This window comes from Trachypithecus francoisi, unplaced genomic scaffold, assembly GCF_009764315.1.
Source record: "Trachypithecus francoisi isolate TF-2019V2 unplaced genomic scaffold, Tfra_2.0 Lachesis_group6, whole genome shotgun sequence".
In the NCBI taxonomy this organism is placed as follows: Eukaryota; Metazoa; Chordata; class Mammalia; order Primates; family Cercopithecidae; genus Trachypithecus; species Trachypithecus francoisi.
Window position 1 is genome coordinate 116,492,476 of NW_022681471.1, and position 21,420 is coordinate 116,513,895.

Below are 21,420 nucleotides of genomic sequence, written 5' to 3' on the forward strand. Positions count from 1 at the left end.
GACACCAGCACCGGCTGAGTGTACCACTTCTCAGAGGTCTGAGCTTCAGTTCTGTGGGGCCCTCCTGCAAGTTTCTCAGTTGGAATAATTCCACTCTTTTCCCTTTGTTCTCTCAGCTCTAGGGTGGTAACGTCCCTGCGTTTGGTATAATTCTTTACATTCAATTCTCTCTGTTCAAATCACTCTGTGGTTTCTGCCTCCTGACTAGACCCTGCCTGATGAGCTCGTCTTGGAGGGGTGGGAAAAATAGGTCCTGCTAAGAACTCAAGCCTCCAACTTCCTGCAGGCTCCAACTCATGCCGTCATTAGAGTTCTACGTTGAGATTTGGGGTACTTGTGCAGCAGCTGATAAAGCGGACTTTGATCCACATCCTGCTGTTGTTCCTTGGGCATACATTTCCCGCAGAAACCTCTCCAGGAGAGGGAAGGAGCCCGGCAAGGTTGGGCATGCCAACATCAGACCTCCAAACCCTCACCTAATTCCTAAGCCCCATCCACCATAGGACAGCACTAGCCAGCTGAGGACCCTCCCCTGGAGAAGAAACCTACAAAATAGCAAAGGGTAGAATGCAGGCATGATAGACCCTACTCGAGGGGGTTGCTGGCCCCCAAAACCCCCCACCCTGCCCAGAGAGTTGAAGAGCTGCGTCATCCAGTTCTAAACTTATTGGACAGCTTAGATCTACTTCTGGTCCTGCGGCTTCATCAGATAACAGGGCCTCTCTTCCCAGTCACATTGATTCCATGCGGAATGAATGAATGAATGAATGAATAAATGGTATTGAGGAGTATGTGTAGCAAGGGTCTTCTCTTTTTGCTTCTAGACAGAAGCAACAGCACAGATTCAATAAGTTACCTGGCCAATTTTCTGTGCCCAGTAGGTGGTTTCTCTATTGCCAAGCTGGTTTTTTGTTTTAATAGATTCTTTTCTTTGGTGGCAATCACTATCATGGTATTTTGCAAGAAATTAAATAGTCATGTAGGGAGTTAGTGAGCAAGACAAATAATGAATTCAGAGCGACAGCTTTGTGCCAGGCATTATGCCTGGTGCTTTACGTGGGTCATCTACTTCAACTTGATTTGATTTCATCCTCCCCCCAACAATCCTCTCAAGTGTCACTATCCCTATTTTACAGATAAGGAAACGGGGGCTCAGAAACAACATGTCTGGGATCATGTCACTCGTCAGAGGGAGAATGTAGAGTCAAATCCAGATATCTGTAATTTCAGAACCTGGGCTCGTCCTCATTTTGCTATACATGGCATTTGGAATCAGCCATAAAAAATGAGATGGGGCCGGGCACAGTGGCTCACGTCTTTAATCCTAGCACTTTGGTAGGCCGAGGCGGGTGGATTGCCTGAGCTCAGGAGTTCGAGACAAAGCCTGTGCAACATTGAGCGAAACTCTGTCTCTACTAAAAATACAAAAATTAGCCAGGCATGGTGGTGCATGCCTGTAATCCCAGCTACTCCAGAGGCTGAGGCATGAGGCATGAGAATTGCTTGAACCTGGGAGGCAGAGGTTGCAGTGAGCCAAGATCATGCCACTGCACTCCAGCTTGGGCAACAGAGCAAGACTCTGTCTCAAAAAAAAAAACAAAAAACAAATCAGAAGGTATATATAATAGCATCTCCTCCCTCACCTTCCCCCACCTCACATTCCCTATCCCTTTACCTGTTCTATTGTTCTCTGTAACACTATTGAGCATCTGACATTGTCTGCATTTATATGTGTATGGGTTTATTTGTCCATTTTTCCCTATTAGCTAGGAATTTCATTTTTAACATTGCTGCATCCCCAGCACCTGGGGCAAGGCCTGGAAATGTATTATATATTTGTTGAATGAATGATTGAATGAATGAATGAACACCTTCTAAAGGTGTTGTAATAATACATAATAATGTATTAGTAATTTGTTGACATAGGTATTAGTAACATATTAATTGATTCATATAAAATGCTTAGCACATTGCCTGTCATATAGGAAGCACTCAATAAATGGAAGATACTTTTAAAAAAATTGTCTCTCTCCAGGCTAACAAATTCCAGTTAAGTCCCAAAGACTTCCTAATTATACATAATATTTCATTAGAAATTTCACAAATTATGTATGGCTGGGTATGGTGGCTCACGCCTGTAATCCCAGCACTTTGGGAGGCCAAGGCAGGTGGATCACCTGAGATCAGGAGTTTGAGACCAGCCTGGCCAACACGGCAAAACCTCGTCTCTACTAAAAATACAAAAATTAGCCAGGCGTGGTGGTGGGCGCCTGTAATCCCAGCTACTTGGGAGGCTGAGGCAGGACAGTTGCTTGAGCCTGGGAGATGGAGGTTGCAGTGAGCCAAAATCACGCCACTGCACTCTAGCCTGGGCGACAGAGTGAGACTCCATCTCAAAAAAAAAAAAAAAATTCACAAATTACTGTGGACAAACAGGCTACCATCTCAGAACACAACAGCTTAGAGCAAGAAGAGCCCAGCCAGCTGGGGTGCATGTGGTTAGAGCCTGCAGCTTTTGCTCAGACATTACCTTTGCAGGAGGCTTTTCCTGACCACCCCTTCTTACGTGGTCTCCCCTGCCCTGATCGCCTATCTCCTTCCTTATTTTTTCTCCATAGCACTTATCACCATGAGACATAGTATCTATTTACTTCTTTGTCATTGTCTGTGTCCTCCTACTAGAATGTAATCTCTTTAAGAGCTGGGATTGTGATCTGTTGAGTTAGCTGCTGTATTTCCTGAGCCTGGAATAGTCCCTGGAACATAGCAGGAATAAATATTTGTTGAACGAATGAAATTACTGTTTAGTTAAGACTTTGTGTCTTACATTTCTCTTTGTGCTGGCTGGTAGAGTCTTTATGTTTGGTTTGGTTTTGGTTTTTAAATAGGAGTTTATTTGACAGATAGTTCTTCAAACAAGACATTTCATATTCAGAATGATAAGGTATTTAAAGACTCTCTGCTTTTGAAATTCTTCTGGCAGAGGCCTCCTGAGGAAGCAGCAGGATAAGCGAATACTTAACGTACCTTTAAGGGGCCTGGCATCCAGGCAAGAAGAGACCCAGGCACAAGTGTGACACAGCTGATTAAAATGAATTCGAATGAACTGGAAAGAAAATGAATCCTCTGATAGCAAAAGGCTTTAAGCGAAGAGGAGAAGCATCTATAACCTCAGCTGTTCAAAGCATGAGGAGAAGGGGGTATGGCTGAACTCTGGCCTAGGACCACAGTCTTCATTACTGTTATTTTTGTTTACAGATATTCTGTATCTGCCATCTGCCAGAATGTGCGGCTGTCCCAGTGAGACTTCTAACTTCACTGGAAAATCAGCTCAAAGCACATGCCCAGTGAACAGGAGATGGACACAAAGCCTGCTTCTTGGGCAGCAAGTAAGGCAGAGACCTTATGAGGCTCGCTCAGCCACAAACTCTGGCAGCCCTGCAGAGCAAGGCCACAACACAGAGGCCTTGTCCCTGGGAGACACTTTTCTGAAACAAGAGAGTAAAGCGTGAAGTCCAAAAGAGATCATAATTGTGTCATTCTCAGGAACCTCTGGCCTTCCAGTGAGACAAGAGCAAGAATAACAGGTCATTTCTACAATATTTTATATACTCACCCACCAACCCCATCCACATGGGTTAATAAAATAAGTTCTGACTTCGTCACTGGGATACTTCCATTTGGGCCCTGACTTACCCAGTTGCCAGCTATGTAACCTCAGGCAAATCAGCCAACCTCCGCGGTCCTCAGTTTCTCATGTAAACAATGAGAACTTTGGATTGTGTGATCTCTAAGATTCTTTCCAGTGACCAAATACTCTAACTCATCCATCTACTTGTTTTTAGTGCCATTGCTACAGCCCACCTATCACTGTACATAGAAAAGCTGAAAATAACCATCCAAGGACACATATGATGCGCAAAACTGAACACTCAAACCAGAAACTTCTGGAAAAAGAAGACAAACACTAAAGGCTACTTGAAAATCAATCAATCAATCGGAATCATCCCTGTAGAAAAATACAAGTTACTAATATCTTTGGCTTTCCCATCAAGGAATTGTAGCCAAAGTTTGCTAGCAATTGGTTTGGGAACACTAAACATTTCATATATTAATTTTTTAATTGCCTAAAATATGACTAAGGTGTATGATCTGTTACCTGGTTCAAGTGACAGCCAACAAAAGATGGAGGAAAGATGGATGGGGAAGAAAGGGAAGACAAGAGAGGGCTGGCTCAGACTTCACCACCACGCAGTATATCAATGTAACAAAAATGCACTTGTATTCCCAAAATCTAAATAAAACTGGAGGCTGGGAGATAGAGACACATGGGAAGTATCTAAGGACCAGAGGTTTCAAAGAAGATCAAGCAATCAGAGAATAGGATGATAATCATGAAGATTCCAGAGGTGGGGCTTTTCCAGGTGACCATGGGGCCAGTAAATGGGAGTGAGAAGCTGAAGTTGAGGAGATGAGGGAGTTGCTGGGGCTCAGGAGATCAAGGAACTCAGACACCAAAGCATTTGGGGTTTATTCACGTGTACAGTGAAGATACCCAGCATGAAGCTCAGAGTGGGTGGAAAGTCTTCAATGAATGAAGTTGGTAGATGGCAAAAACAAGAAAGGGCTAAAAAATGGTACTACCAAAGGACATAAGCCTAGGTTGCCACCACTACAGAATTGGTAAATTTATCTCAGGATGTACAGGATTAGGATTTTTTTCTTTTGAAAAAAAATTTTTTTTTGAGATGGAGCCTTACTCTGTCACCCAGGCTGGAGTGCAGTGGCGAGATCTCGGCTCACTGCAACCTCCACCTCCCGGGTTCAAGCAATTCTCTTGCCTCAGCCTTCTGAGTAGCTGAGATTACAGGTGCATGCCACCACACCCGGCTAATTTTTGTATTTTTAGTAGAGACGGGGTTTCATCATGTTGGCCAGGCTGGTCTCGAACTCCTGACCTCAGGTTATCCGCCCACCTCAGCTTCCCAAAGTGCTGGGATTACAGGCGTGAGCCACTGCGCCCGGCTGAAATATTTTCAAATGTATGAAAAAGTAACGATAGTATAATTGTTAATAACTAGTCTCTCTCTCTCTCCACATACCATCATCATTTCTTCAGTCTCCTTTATTCTAGAACAATTCCTCTGTCTTTCTCTTCAATGACACTGAAATTTTCAAATAGTACATTTCTTCAGTCTCCTTTATTCTAGAACAATCCTCTTTCTCTTCAATGACACTGAAATTTTCAAACAGTACAGGCCAGTTGATTGTAAAACATCCCTCAATCTGGATCTGTCTGCTCTTTTCCTTGTGATGAGATTCAGGTTATGTATTTTGGCAGGATAAGTGGTATGTCTTTCTCAGTGCATTAGGACATCAGGAGGCACGTGGTGCTCATCTGTCTCATTATCACTGATGTGAACTTGGATCACTTGGGTAAGGTGGTGTCCATGTGAACTTCTCTACTGTGGAAGTGTTTTCCTCCTTACAATTAATAAACAGTTTGCAGGAACATGCTTTGAGGCTGTGTATATATTCTGTTCTCCAAAATATTCATTGATGATTTTTGCTTAAATCAATTATTTCTATGGTGGTTGCAAAACACTGATTTTTGAACTCATTCCTTCTACATTTATTAGGATTAGAATTTATAAATGGGCCATTTAAAGCCCTATTTGATTCAACAGGGCAATGGAACAACATGAAGATGACATAAAGCCAGCTCATGAAAGGTTCCATAAGAGTTGTCATCCTTGGACTAGGTGCAGTGGCTCATGACTTTAATCCTAGTACTTTGGGAGGCTGAGGCGGGCAGATCTCTTGAGCCTAGGAGTTCGAGACCAGCCTGGGAAATGCAGTGAAATCCTATCTCTACAAAAACTATAAAAATTAACCGGGTGTGGTGGCACACACCTGTAGTCCCAGCTACTTGGGAGGTTGAGGTGGGAGGATCACTGGAGCCTAGGCGGTTGAGGCTGCAGTGAGCCTTGAGGGCGCCACTGCACTCCAGCCTGGGTGACAGAGTGAGACGCTGTGTCAAAAAAGAAAAAAAAAAAGATGAGTTGTAATCCTTGACTATATCACTAGTTCAGGAAAATGTCATGCTTCATCTATACCATACCAAAACAATAGGCCAACTCAATAAAAGACTCAGACCCAGAGAACAGTTTACAAGTAACTGTTACCTCCCTACCATATTATGTTTTGCCAATTTTCCAAAAGAATTATTATTATGAAGATATTAATTTTTAAAAACTATTGTATTCTTATATAAAAGAAATTTTGCTATATAAAAGAATTCCTATCATTTTTAATTATTAAAATAGTCTGTCGGCCGGGCGCGGTGGCTCAAGCCTGTAATCCCAGCACTTTGGGAGGCCGAGACGGGTGGATCACGAGGTCAGGAGATCGAGACCATCCTGGCAAACACGGTGAAACCCCGTCTCTACTAAAAAAATACAAAAAATTAGCCGGGCGAGGTGGCGGGCGCCTGTAGTCCCAGCTACTCGGGAGGCTGAGGCGAGAGAATGGCATAAACCTGGGAGGCGGAGCTTGCAGTGAGCTGAGATCCGGCCACTGCACTCCAGCCTGGGCGACAGAGCGAGACTCCGTCTCAAAAAAAAAAAAAAAAAAAAATAGTCTGTCATAGGAAATGTGTTCTATTCAATAATTCACTAATAACCTTTAATCCTCACTCAGGAAATAATATCTTGACTGCAATTCTGTTTTATGTCTCCCTTGTTATTAATTACTAATCTGTGTTATATTGCCACGTTCGTTCATCCAAGGCCAAATACGATCTGCATTAAATTTTTGTCTTTTGCAGCTGCTAAAAGCTAATGAAATATAAAGCCATAATCATATAAGAAAAGTGTTCTGAATATGGGAAATAACTGGCAATTGGGGCTGAGGGATTGTCCTTTCTTGCACTTAGTTGAAATAGGTCTCTCTGTAACAAGATTTTCTAACAATTAACATGACCCAACTAGAAAGCTGGCTTCTTTGTGAATTTCCTAGTAAAGCTGGAAGCCAGTAACAATCATTTAAACAAAGAGGTGGTTCTGCTCTCTTTGGGTTTTGTGTTGTGTTGTGTGTGTGTGTGTGTGTGTGTGTTTTCTTTTTTGAGACAACGTCTTGCTCTGTTGCCCAGGCTGGAGTGCAGTGGTACAATCATGGTTCACTGCAGCCTCCACCTCCTGGGCTCAAGTGATCCTCCTGCCTCAGCCTCCTATGTAGCTGAGACTACAGGTGCGAGCCACCATGTCCAGCTATTTTTTCCCCTCTTTGGTAGAGACGGGGTCTTGCTATGTTGCCCAGGCTGGTTTCAAACTCCTAGCCTCAAGTGATCCTCCCGCCTCAGCCTCCCAAAGTGCTGGGATTACAGACATGGCTACTACACCTGATGTTTTTGCCTTCTAAAGGTTCACGATTCTAAAATGGTATCTAAATAGCCCCTACCAGAGTCTCAAAATACTTGAAATTTTTAAAGCAAAGGTAAATTAATCACACAGCAAATAAAAAGATAAAGATGTATTTAATTGGTGTACAGAATAAAAAGGTTGTTGGGATGGGTTTGTTTTGTCTGCTTCACACAGGCATTAAATGTGTTTGTAGTACCAATCCTATACAAACCTCCGGGCCAACACATTATCATATCAAGCTGTGACTATTACCTAAGAATTGTTAGTGAGAGGAATCATGATTTCAGATGAAGAAAATGGTCTTCCTTTACAAAGAAAAGTACTTTTTAAAAATGATTCCCGGCCGGGCGCGGTGGCTCAAGCCTGTAATCCCAGCACTTTGGGAGGCCGAGACGGGCGGATCACGAGGTCAGGAGATCGAGATCATCCTGGCTAACACGGTGAAACCCCGTCTCTACTAAAAAAATACAAAAAACTAGCCGGGCGAGGTGGCGGGCGCCTGTAGTCCCAGCTACTTGGGAGGCTGAGGCAGGAGAATGGCGTGAACCCGGGAGGCGGAGCTTGCAGTGAGCCGAGATTGCGCCACTGCACTCCAGCCTGGGCGACAGAGCGAGACTCCGTCTCAAAAAAAAAAAAAATAATAAAATAAAATAAAATAAAATAAAATAAAAATGATTCCTAATAAAACAGGGATTAGAGCATATAATGTGGGCTGAAAATAAAGATTTGGAGTCTTGACACACTGATGTCAAAGCCATGGAGTAGATAAAGCATCCAAGGAGAGTGTTAGAGTGACAAGATCAGAGAGTCAAGGGAGAACCCAGAGGAGCCCCAACATTTAAAAGCCAGGAGAAAGTGAGTCTACATAAATAGTTCATGCAGAGACCTAAAAGAAAAACCAGGAGAATGTGTTGCCCCTGAAGCCAAGGGCAATGAGTGGTAAGAAGGGAGTGGGCAGGAGTGCCGAAGACTGCCAGGAAGTGAGAAAATGGAGCACTGAAAATGCTCCATTGGACTTCGAGGTCATTCAAGAACCTGTCAGATCATCTTCCCTGGGCTGGGATCAATGAGGAGGTAGGAGACAGCGGTACAAATGCCCCCTTAAGGAGCGAACTTGAAGGGGAGGAGAGAGAAGAGAGGAACTGGAGGGGACAAGAGGGCCAGAGAAGGCTTATTTTAAAGGGTAGGAAAGAACAGTTACAAAGGGCAATTTTGGACAACTTCCAAAAAGAATTTTGGAAATTCTGAATATGGACTACGTGTTAGATAATGTTACGCTATCAATGTTAAATTTCTTCAGGGTGATCTAGTATTATAGTTATATAAGAGAATATCCCTCTCTTAGGAGATGCATGCTGAGGTACATACAGGTTAATTCCACGTCTACAGTTTATTTTCAAATTATTTCAAATGGGTGTTTATGTACTATTCTTTCATCTTCTCTGTAGGTTTGCAATTTTCAAAAATATTTGGGGGGGGAACAAAAGCAAAACAAAATGGCTTGAGAAATACACACACACACACACACACACACACACATACACACACACACATATCCAAACCAAAAAAAAAAAAAAGGAAAATGGAAAAAAAGAGGAAAGTCAGAGCATGTCAAGATGCTGATGGGCAACAGCTAGGGGAATGAGCAGGAGAGGCAGAAGGAAAATCAATGCCCTCCCCTACCTACTCCTCCCACAGCTACAGAGCATACGGATAGTCTTGGAGGGACAATGGACTTGAAAGAGCATCTTCTCTGTCTGCAGTTCATTGAGGAGGAAAATGAGGGCGGTCTGAGTTCACAGGGATTTTCAATATACCCTTCGGTGCCAGTAAAGACTGCTTGATGGCTACAATAACCTAGAACCCTCTGACAAACAATAGCAAGAAGAATGGCAAGAGGCTCTCTAAACTTGGAGAAAATTCTTTAGGGAACACCAAAGATGAAAGATTTTCATTTGTTATTTTTCCATGAAGATCTCAAACTGAAATATACATCACAGTAAAGGACTTCAAACTGGGAGTAAGGAGGTGGGGATGGAGAGCCGGGAGAGGGGCTCTCAAGCAGCTGTGAATGACCTGATTGTTCGATTTTTAACCAGCTAAATTAACTAGATGTTTTGCCAAGAATTAAATAAATATTTAGTCTGCTATTTAGTATTTTTAAATTTTTTTCCATATAAAATAAAGAATGAGTACTTTCGAAAGCAACGATTTCCATTAGAGAAACTTCTATTTGTCACAGCTTAAGCATCAAACCACAAAGTCAAAAAAGCACGATTGTCTTTGTCAGCCTCTTAGCACTTACAGAAATTGAATAAATACATTTCTAAGTGGTCTCAAGGGAAGAAATAAAATATATCGGTGTTTCCAAAGTGCTCCATGGGAGCAAAAAGGCAATAGATTATTAATTGAAACGCCATTAACATAAAATTTTAAGTGTCAAGTGAAATTCAGGAGAATGAAATTGCAATGTTTAATTTCTGTTATGTGGATAAATTCCAATTCTCCAAGTCAGGGTAGCATATCAGAAGGGCCATGAACTTTGGAATCTGCCAGATCTGGTTCCAGTTCAGGCTCTGCCACCCATGAGTGTGTAACTTGGGGCAGTTAAGTCTCACTTTCCTCATTTATAAAACGAGGGAGACTAATCAAAGCTTTCTCTAAGAGTTTTGGTGAGAAATAATGAGAGTAGTAGGCACTCAATAAATGATAGCTATTATTAGTACTCTCTTACCTGTTACATATCACAAAAGAAATAAAATAACAATGACAATATAAAATTGATGTTACTTTTTTTTTTTTTTTTTTGAGATGGAGTTTCACTCTGTCGCCCAGGCTGGAGTGCAGTGGCATGATCTTGGCTCACTGCAACCTATCTGCCTCCCAGGTTCAGGCAATTCTCCTGCCTCAGCCTCCCGAGTAACTGGGATTATAGGCGTGCACCATCATGCCCGGCTAATTTTTGTATTTTTAGTAGAGACAGGGTCTCACCATGTTGGCCCGGCTGGTCTTGAACTCCTGACCTCAAGTGATCCACCCACCTCGGCCTCTCAAAGTGCTGGGATTACAGGTGTGAGCCACTATGCCTGGTCTTTTTTTTTTTTTAAGAGTCAGGGTCTCACTCGGTGGTGGTCCTGGCTGGAGTGCAGTGGCATAATCATAGCTTACTGTAACCTCAAACTCCTGGGCTCAAGTGATTTACCCGTCTCCCAAAGTGCTGGGATTACAGGCGTGAGTCACTGAGCCTGACCCGATGCTACTTCTCTACATGGAAGGTGGATAGAGCACAAGAAAGGGAATAGCCTTGATTTTATATGTAGGTTACGCTTTCTCAAACTGCCATGATACTCCAGACAGAGTACTGTGGTCAGGTGGAATGACCCAGCAGGACAAAAAACCCTTAACACTAGTCAGACCAGTGGAAACAGGAATCAAGCACAAGCCTTGGCTCTGTGACTTGCTGTGTTCCCTTGAGGAAATCACTTTGCCTTTCAAAGCTCATTTCCTTTTCTGCAAACTGAGAACAACCCTTCAAAAGGCTGTGTTACAGGGCCTAGCCAACTTGAAAAGCACTATGCAAATACAAGGTACTGTATAAAGTAAATTTAATTAAAGCTAGCTTCTGAAGTAGCAACATTCAGAGGTGGCATAAAATGGTGTAATGGGTGACAGCAAAAAATACGTTGTCATCAAAACTCCTTGAATTCAAACCCCAACTCTACCAGCTGTAAGCTGCATAAACTTACCAAGTAGGCCGGGCGTGGTGGCTCACGCCTGTAATCCCAGCATTTTGGGAGGCTGAGGTGAGTGAATCACGAGGTCAGGAGTTCAAGACCAGCCTGGCCAACATGGTGAAACTTTGTCTCTACTAAAAATACAAAAAATTAGCTGGGCATAGTGGTGGGCGCCTATAATCCCAGCTACTCAGGAGGCTGAGGCAGGAGAATCACTTGAACCTGGGAGGTGGAGGTTGCAGTGAGCTGAGATCACGCCACCACACTCCAGCCCAGGCGACAGAGTGAGACTCAGTCTCAAAAAAAAAAAAAACTCACCAAGTACTTACCACACTGAGCATGAGCTGCTTCCACTATACAAACAGGAATAATAACTCTTTATTCAGGCTTATTACAAGGATTAAATAAAATACATGTAGATGATGTTGAACACTCTTTGGAATATGGTTAGTAATCAGGAAATAACATCTGTCATTTTCTATCAAGAGCTTTCAAAATATTTATAGCCCTTGACATGGTAATTTCATATCTAATCACCAGAATATAGAAATAATCCAAAATAAGGAAAAGGCTTTGCACAAAGAATTCTTCAAAGTGTTATTTATATTAGTATTAAAAGGTCCAATATTTGAAGAATAATTAAGCATATTATGGCCTATTCACCAAATAAAATATTTAGCAATGACTAAAATGATATTTGCAAAGCATTCATAACAACTTGAGAGATGTTTACATAACATTTTAGTGCTAAAAGTGAGGCTACAAAAAACTAATATTTAGGATGATCAGAAATCTATACTATACAAAAAATACGTTGAAGGAAATTATCAGAATGTTGTCATTATCTCTGGGTAGTGGAATAATGAGGGAGTATTCATTATTTCCAATTGCTTTTCTGTATTTTTTCCAAATTCTGAATGAGAGAAAATTTTATGCAAACAATGTTTGTCTATGAAAAAATGTAAGTAAGCATCATTACATCAGCTTTCAGTAGATTTGTTATTATGAACTCATAATAAACCTTGATTGGCATATCCAATAAGAGATAAAAGAAGAAAAAGAATTTTAAATGGCTATTCTGGATGCACTCCATACGGGTTTGCCCTGCTCCATAAGGAGCAGTGGAGCCATTAAAAAAAAAAAAAAAAAAAAAAAGAATCTTAAGGGAATACTCTGAACAAGTATATGTTAACAAATTAGATAACGTTGATGAAATGGACAAATTCCTAGAACTACCACAAATGACTCGAGAAGGAATAGAAAATCTAAATAGTCATATAACAAGAGACAGAATAAGTAATCAAAAAAACTACACACAAAGAAAATCTCATGCCCAGATAGCTTCACTGATGAATTCTACCAAATATTTAACGAATTAATACCAATTCTTCATAAACTCTTCCAAAAATAGAGGAGAAAGGAACATTTTCCAACTCATTCTATGAAGCCAATATTACCCTGACAGTTAAATCAGACAAAGATATCACAAGAAAACTATAGATCAGTATCTCTTATGAATATAGATGCAAAATTCTTCTACAAAATACCAGCAAACTGAAATCAGCAACACATGAAAAGTATTATACACCATGACCAAGGGGATTTATCCTAGGAATGTGAAGTTGGTTTAACATCAATTAACATAATATGCCATTTAATTAACATTATATGCCATATCATAAAATAAAGGACAAAAACCACATGATCATCTCAATACATGCAGAGAAAGCATTTGACAAAATTAAACACCACTTTGTAATAATAAAAAATCAATAAACTAGGAATAGGAGTGTGTTTTCTCAACCTGAGAAAGAGCATCTATGAAAAAGACACAGCCGATATAAGACTTACTGGTGAAAGACTGAATGCTTCTCCCTTAAGATCAGGAACAAGACAAGGATGGCTAGTCTTGCATTTCTATTTGACATTGTAGTGGAGGCAAGAAAACAAAACAAAAGGCATTGGACAGAAACAAGTAAAACTACATTTGCAGATGACCTGATTTGTAAATAAAAATTCCTAAAATATCCACTAAAAACCTATTAAAGCTAATAAATGAGTTCAGCAAAGTATTGGGATACAAGACCAACATACAAAAATCAGTTTTTAAACATTTACAATAAACAATCCAAAAATGAAATTAATAAAAATCCATGTATAATATCAAAAAGAATAAAAAACCTAGGTTAAATTTAACAAAAGAAGTGTAAAACTTATACTCTGAACACTATAAGACAGTGGTGAAAGAAATTAAAGATCTAAATAGATGGAATGACACCCCATGTTCAAGGATCAGATTACTTAACTGTTAAGATAGCAATACTCCCCAAATTGATCTACAGATTCAACACAACCCCTGTCAACATTCCACTTGGCTTGAGACATTGACACATTGATTCTAAAACTCATATAGATATATAAGGGACCCAGAATAGCCAAAATAATCTTGAAAAAGAGAAACAAAGTTGAAGGATTCATACTTCCCAATTTCAAAACTTTATTTAAAAAAAACTATAGTAGGCCTGGCGCAGTGGCTCACACCTGTGAACCCAGCACTTTGGGAGGCCAAGGCGGGCGGATCATGAGGTCAGGAGTTCAAGACCAGTCTGGTCAACATAGTGAAACCCCATCTCTATCAAAAATACAAAAATTAGCCAGGCGTGGTGGTTTGTGCCTGTAATCCCAGCTACCCTGGAGGCTGAGGCAGGAGAATCGCTTGAACCTGGGAGGCAGAGGTTGCAGTGAGCTGAGATCATGCCATTGCACTCCAGCCTGGGTAACAAGAGTAAGACTCCATCTCAAAAAAAAAAAAAAAAAAAGCTATAGTAATCCAGACACTGGTACCAGCATAAGAAAGACATACAGACCATTGGAATAGAATTGAGAGCGCAGAAATAAACAACATTTATGGTCAGTTGATTTTTGACAATGGTGCTAAGAGGATTCAATGGGGAAAGAACAATCTTTTCAACAAATGGTGCTGAGACAACTGGATATCCACATGCAAAAAATGAATTTGTACTCCTACCTCACACCATATGTGAAAATCAGCAACTCAATATGGTTCAAATGCCTAAATGTAAGAGCTAAAACTACAAAACTGTTTTTTTGGTCTTTAAAAATACATATATTTAGGGGGTATGAGTGCAATTTTGTTACATGTATAATGAAGTCTGGGCTTTTAGTGTAACCATTACCCAAGTCACATACATTATACTCATTAGGTAATTTCTCATACCTCAACCCTCTCCCACCCTCCCAACTTTCTGAGTCTCCAGTGTCCATTATTCTATTCTGGATGCCCATGTGTGCATATTATTTAGTTCCCACTTATAAGTGAGAACATGGGGTATTTGACTTTCTGTTTTTGAGTAATTTCACTTAGGATAATGGCTTCTTGGTCCATCCATGTTGCTGCAAAAGACATGATTTCATTCTTTTTCATGGCTGAGTAGTATTCCATGGCATTAATATATATATATATATATATATATGCACACACACACATATATACATATGTATATATACACACATACACACTATATATATACACACATACATATACATACACCCCACATTTTCTTTATCCAGTCATCCATTGAAAGACACTTACGGTGATTCCATATCTTTGTTATTGTGAATAGTGCTGTGGTAAACATAAGAGTGCAGGTATCTATTTGATATAATGACTTCCTTTGGGTAGACTCCGTGGTGGGATTGCTGGATGAAATGGTAGTTTGGTAGTTCTATTTTTAGTTATTTGAGAAATCTCCATGTTTTCCACAGAGGTTGTACTAATTTACATTCCCACCAGCAGTGATAAACATTCCCTTTTCCCTACATCCTCGCCTATATCTCTTGTTTTTTGACTTTTTAGTAATAGCCATTCTGACTGGTATGTAAGATGGTATCTCATTATGGTTTCAATTTGCATTTATCTGATGATTAGTGATGTTGGGCATTTTTTCCATATGTTTTTTGGCCATTTGTATGCCTTCTTTTGAAAAGTGTCTGTTCATGACCTTTGCCCACTTTTTAATGTCTTTTTTTTTTTTTTCCTTGTTGAGTTGTTACAAAACTCTTAAAGTAAGACATGAGCATAAATCTTTTTGGATTTGGGAATGGATTCTTAGATATGACACCAAAAGCACAAGCAACCAAAGAAAAAATAAAGTGAACTTCATCAAAATTAAAAACTTTTGGCCGGGCGCGGTGGCTCAGGCCTATAATCCCTGCACTTTGGGAGGCCTAGGCGGGCGGATCACAAGGACAGGAGATCGAGACCATCCTGGCCAACATGGTGAAACCCCGTCTCTACTAAAAATACAAAAAATTAGCCGGGCAAGGTGGCGGGCGCCTGTAGTCCCAGCTACTCCGGAGGCTGAGGCAGGAGAATGGCGTGAACCCAGGAGGCGAAGCTTGCAGTGAGCCAAGATCCCGCCACTACACTCCAGCCTGGGCGACAGAGTGAGAATCTGCCTCAAAAAAAAAAAAAAAAAAAAACACTTTTGTGCTTCAAAGAACACCATTAAGAAGTATGAAGAGAACCCAATGAATGAGAGAAAATATTTGCAAATCACATATTTGATAGGAAACTGTATTTAGAATATATAAATATCTCTTACAACAAAATAATATAAAAATAAATAATTCAATTAAAAATGGATACATGATCTGAATAGATATTTCTCCAAAGAAGATATACAAATAGCCAATAAACACATGAAAAGATGCTCAATGTCATTAGTCATTACAGAAATCCAAATGCAAACCATGGTGAGATACCACTTCATACCCACTAGGATGACTATAATCAAAAGGACAGACAATAACAACTATTGCTGAAAATGTGGAGAAAGTGAAACCCTTATACACTGCTGGTAGGAATGTAGAATGGTACAGTCACTTGGGAAAACAGCTTGGAAATTTCTCAAAATGTTAAACATAAAACTACCATATGACCCAGCAATTCCACTTCTAGGTATATACCCAAGAGAACGGAAAACGTATGTTCACAGCAGCATTGTTCATAACAGTAAAAAAGATGAAACAGGTCGGGGGCAGTGGCTCACGCATGTAATCCCAGCACTTTGGGAGGCCGGGATGGTGAATCACCTGAGGTCAGGAGTTCGAGACCAGCCTGGCCAACATGGTGAAACCCCATCTCTATCAAAAATACAAAACTTAGCCAGGCGTGGTGGTGTGTGCCTGTAGTCCCAGCTACTCCGGAGGCTGAGGCAGGAGAATCGCTTGAACCCGGGAGGCGGAGGTTGCAGTGAGCAGAGATCACACCACTGCACTCCAGCCTGGGTGACAGAGCAAGACTCTGTCTCAAAAAAAAAAAAAAGAAAAAAGAAAAAAAAAAGGCTGAAACAATCCAAATGTCTATCAATTGATGAATGGATAAATACAATGTGGCATATTCATACAATGCAATATTATTCCGCAATAAAAAGGAATAAAGTACTGATACATGCTACAACATGGACAAAGCCAGACATAAAAGGTCACACAATGTATGACTTCATTTACATGAAATGTCCAGAATAGATAAATCCGTAGATACTGAATGTAGATTTGTGGTTGCCAGGGGCTGAGAGGAGAGAGAAAGTGCTTAATGGATAAGGGGTTTTACTCTGGAGTGTCGGAAATGTCTCGGAAGTACATGGGGTTGTGCTTGCACGATACTGTGAACATACCAACTGCTACTGAGTTGTTCACTTGACAATGGCTAATTTCATGTTATGTGAATTTCACCTCAATAAATCACAGGTATTTGGAAGAAAAAGCAATCCAAAAATCTCAGCTAATATTTCCACTTACACGCAATGCTTTAAAAGTTGAAAAGTATTTCAAAAAGAGAGAGAATTTGTTTTTACAAGTTGGACTTGGCTTTTTTTTTTAACCTAAGAAATTTGGCTAAATTTAAAGAACTGTGAGTAATCCTAGATATAAAAAGATAATTTCTCTTTACTCTCAGCTAATAAATGTCTACTATAGTAGTAGAGTTCACATGGAGCTTTTGAAAGAGTTATTTCATGACATGCTTAAAGATTTGAAAGAGTAGTACACCTCCTATGCCCCTTCCTACTTTCAGAGATGAGTTTCCTACATCATCAGCACAAGTCAGCTGGGTAGGAGAATAACATTTGATTCCCAAAGGAAAACATCCCATGCTAATTAGTATAGCGCACTCTGCATCCTAAACTCTCCATCTTAAACCTGAATAAACTTCCAAAGGCAAGATGTGGGATAGAAGTTGGGGAAATTACCTATAACCTAGACATCAAAGAAGTGGAGTTTAAGAGCAAATTACTCATATTAATTGTCCCAGCTTATTTACTTGTTTTTATTTTAATTTGCTTGTTGGAAACTCTATCCCTAAACGCTCAAGTTTGTTTCAACTAGATGCCAATAGCCATGAGAAAGAACCTCAGTACAAAATAAACAAAGTGAATATTTAAGCTTCTCATTGTACGGGGGTAGAGAAAGGCATGCCATCTATTTAGAAACAATACACCTTTTTTTGGAAACAGATGATCTAGCATTCTTCCAATTCTCCTAGAATATTTTTAAAACATGAGGCAAATCTCATGAAGTTCTGTGTTGAATAGATATAGAAATAATGTGATCATTGAGTTATAAAATCCAATAAACATTCAATGATGCTACTAAATGTCACAAAAGTAGGGATATAGCTATTTATAAAAGTATTGAAGAAACACACATAAATTACACTGTCTTTCTTGTTCTCTGACACTGAGTTTTAAGCTGAGATTTATATTGGTACATTATCAACTGAAATTAAATCAATCCTAAAATATCTCTAAGACAATACTTTATGGTACTTCATAAATTCAAAGCTACATCTTCCTAAATGTAGTTTCCTATGCTCCTCTAATGATGCCTTGTGCAAATCACACAGGGCAGCTTGAGCATCGTGGGAGTAAATGAGAAAGGGGGAGAGGGTGAGGCCAGTTCATTTTCCCCTTTTCATTCATAACCACAGGCACATTCCCAGTACTCACATGTCTCAGATTTCCTGGTTTTCGTTGAAGAACTGCTGCATCCCATGACTTCTATCTAAATCATATGTGTTCATGAATTCAACTTCTGATTTTAAGACAGAGTGTGAAAAGTCCCTCCCTTTAAGCTGCGAGGAACCACTCTTAGCCGATCCTCTTCAGTCATAGATCCTAATGAGGAACACACAGGAGGGAGGGAAGGAAACCGCCAGTTAACCACATGGTACCTGAGGGGCTGCTTAGCAGGATTCATTTTATGCTTCTTCTGAATCGCTGTTCATCATGTGATGTGGAAAGTGATCAGACATAATCTAATCCTGGCTTATTTTCCAAAACACAGCAGCAGCTACAGAGCAGCTATAGGCTGCTTCTCTGCTAGACATAAATGAGTTTCTCCATGTCTAGGTCACATCCAGCTCTGTATAAAATAGAGCATTCAAAATGAAAAGAAAAATTGAAATACGACAGTGTACGATTTTCTAATTTAAATACGGGGAATGGGATGTGGAGGAGCTGACATAATTAACTGTTTTGGTTTTCAGCTCAAAGTAATTCAACCTATCTAGGCTTTTAAAAACACAAATTGGAAGTTGACTATGAGACAAAAACAACATATTTAAACAGCTATGCTGAAATTCAAAGTGAGTTCTTAGACAGTATTTCTTGGAATAAGTTGGGAACATTTGTTTTATTTAAAAAAAAAAAAAAAAAAAAAGGAGGCAGCCGGTCGTGGTGGCTCACGCCTGTAATCCCAGCACTTTGGGAGGCTGAGGCAGGCAGATTACGAGGTCAAGAGTTGAGACCAGCCTGGCCAACATAGTGAAACTCCGTCTCTACTAAAAATACCAAAATTAGTCGGGCATGGTGGCGCATGCCTGTAATCCCAGCTACTCGGGAGGCTGAGGCAGGAGAATCGCTTGAACCCAGGAGGCGGAGGTTGCAGTGAGCCGAGATGGCACCATTGCACTCCAGCCTGAGCGACAGAGCAAGACTCCATCTCAAAAAAAAGGGAGACTCGAAACCTCCCCCCTAAATTTAGGAATCATAATCTGTGAGAGTGCCCTTTTATTTATTATTTGAGATGGAGTCTTGCTCTGTCACTCAGACTGGAGTACAGTGGTGTGATCACAGCTCACTGCAGCCTCGACCTCCCAGGCTCAGGTGATCCTCCTGCCTCAGCCTCACTAGTAGCTGGGACTATAGGCATGTGCCACCACACCTGGCTAATTTTTGTATTTTTAGTAGAGATGGGGTTTTGCTGTGTTGGCCAGGAGGGTCTCGAACTCCTGACCTCAGGTGATCCACCTGCCTCGGCCTCCCCAAGTGCTGGGATTATAGGCATGAGCCACCACGCCCGGCCAAGGGTGTCCTTTTAAACAAGCTCTCTGGGCACTGCTGGGGCCCCTCTGGAGTCTAACCTCGTGTTCTGTAGTCCTTCTCAGGAGCTTCCTGACTCCCATAATCACTTGATGGGAGTTTTCAACAAAATCCCTTTCCATATTATACCGTCACGTCACTTTTTAGGGTGATGTTTCCTTTATTTTGTGATGCTCCAAACCAACCTGATCTAATATATTTGCATTCTTTTTTTTTTTTTCAGACAGGGTCTCACTCTGTCACCCAGGATGGAGTGTAGTGGCACAATCACGGCTCACTGCAGCCTTAACTTCCCAAGCATGTGCCGTGATACCTGGCTAATTTTATTTTTTTGTAGAGACAGGGTCTCCCTATGTTGCCGAGGCTGGTATCAAACTCCTGGGCTCAAGTGATCCTCTGACCTCGTCCTCCCAAAGTGCTGGGATCACAGGTGTGAGCCACCTTGCCCAGCCCTTTTTGCATGTCTTGACAGGAACAAAGGCAGCAAACAACTGACATAGCTATCTTTCCATTAGTACTCCACCAAAAGCTTCAAAATTTCAACTCGACTAAAGAAAGGGAAAACTAAAATAAGCAAAATATTTGAACTATGGCAATGTTTTGAAAATAACAATAAGCTTAATAAACAGATTTTCTGACCAGAGGTGAACCTGATTATTTTATGTATTGAATTAATTAGCCTTCCTAAACTTTGGGTTATTTCGAAATTTTTATTTATTTTTTGAGACAAGATCCTGCTCTGTCACCCAGGCTGGGTGATGCAACCATGACTCACTGCAGCCTCCACCTCCCAGCCTCAAGTGATTCTCCTACCTCAGCCTCCTGAGCAGCTGGAACTACAGGCATGCGCCACCATGCCCAGCTAATTTTTGTACTTTTTTGTAGACACGGGGTCTCACCATGTTGCCCAAGTTGGTCTCAAACTCCTGGCCTCAAGCAACGTGCCCACCTCAGCCTCCCAAAGTGCTGGCATTACAGGCATGAGCCACCATGCTTGGCTCTGTTTCCAAATTTGATAAGCATTTCTTTCGTGTCTTCCTTATCTACATCATGGCTAAAGAACATTAACAAGGTCAGATCCAGGGGCAGGATGAGCCCTGCGGCATTCCACTCCAAACCATCCTCCAGGTTCACCACAGATCCGTCACTTTCATACTAGCTGAGTACATTTGTTCAGTTAGCTGGTAAACTCACCTATCATAACTCTCATTTATCTGTGAGACACCCTGGAGAATTTTACTAAATGTTTTAATAAAATGATGATACGTATGTATTTTGATACTTTGACATTCCAGCTTATTCCAGCAAAAGAAGAGAGAGGAAAGGAGGAGGAGAAAAGGAAGAATGGGCAGAGGAGGAAGGAAGGAAGAAAGGAAATCATTTGGCAAGATTTTTAATAACAAAATCATAGAAGTTAAAGGTGAGAGAGATCTTTAAAATTACCTAGTATTCACACAAAGTGCAAGGAAGTTAAACAACTTGTCCCAGTCATATAGACCTGTGGTTGTCATTTCGTGCACATGAATGTCACCTGGGGAGCTTTTCGAACTCCCAGTACGCAGCCTGCACCTCATTAAGTCAGAATCTCTTGGGGTTTAAAAAATACTGATGCTCAAGTACCACCTCCAGAGAATTTGATGTAATTGGTACTGGGTGGGGGATTGGGCATCAAGATTCTTTCTTTTTTCTAGTTTTCTAGATTCTAATACACAGCAAAATTTGACAGTCTCTAATAGAGATGGTATTTTAGCAAACCCACATGGTGCTGCATAGTGATGATCACATTTTCCTAGAAATGCTTTGGCTCCATCTATTTCAAGCTGAATTTTTCCAGAGGTCGTGTCAGGCCAACGAGTCTGTAGC

General features: G+C 40.7%; 1 protein-coding gene across 4 annotated transcripts in view; it reads right to left on the minus strand.

Moving 5' to 3' along the window:
- Positions 1–21,420, minus strand: part of PPEF1 (protein phosphatase with EF-hand domain 1) — a 142,871-nt gene that overhangs the window by 107,795 nt on the left and 13,656 nt on the right. For all 4 annotated transcript variants that reach the window (XM_033201556.1, XM_033201555.1, XM_033201558.1 and 1 more), the window contains exon 4: positions 18,184–18,351. In XM_033201556.1, the coding sequence (XP_033057447.1) occupies positions 18,184–18,229 (46 nt within the window). In that variant the 5' untranslated portion in view covers positions 18,230–18,351. The remainder of the gene's footprint in view (positions 1–18,183; positions 18,352–21,420) is intronic.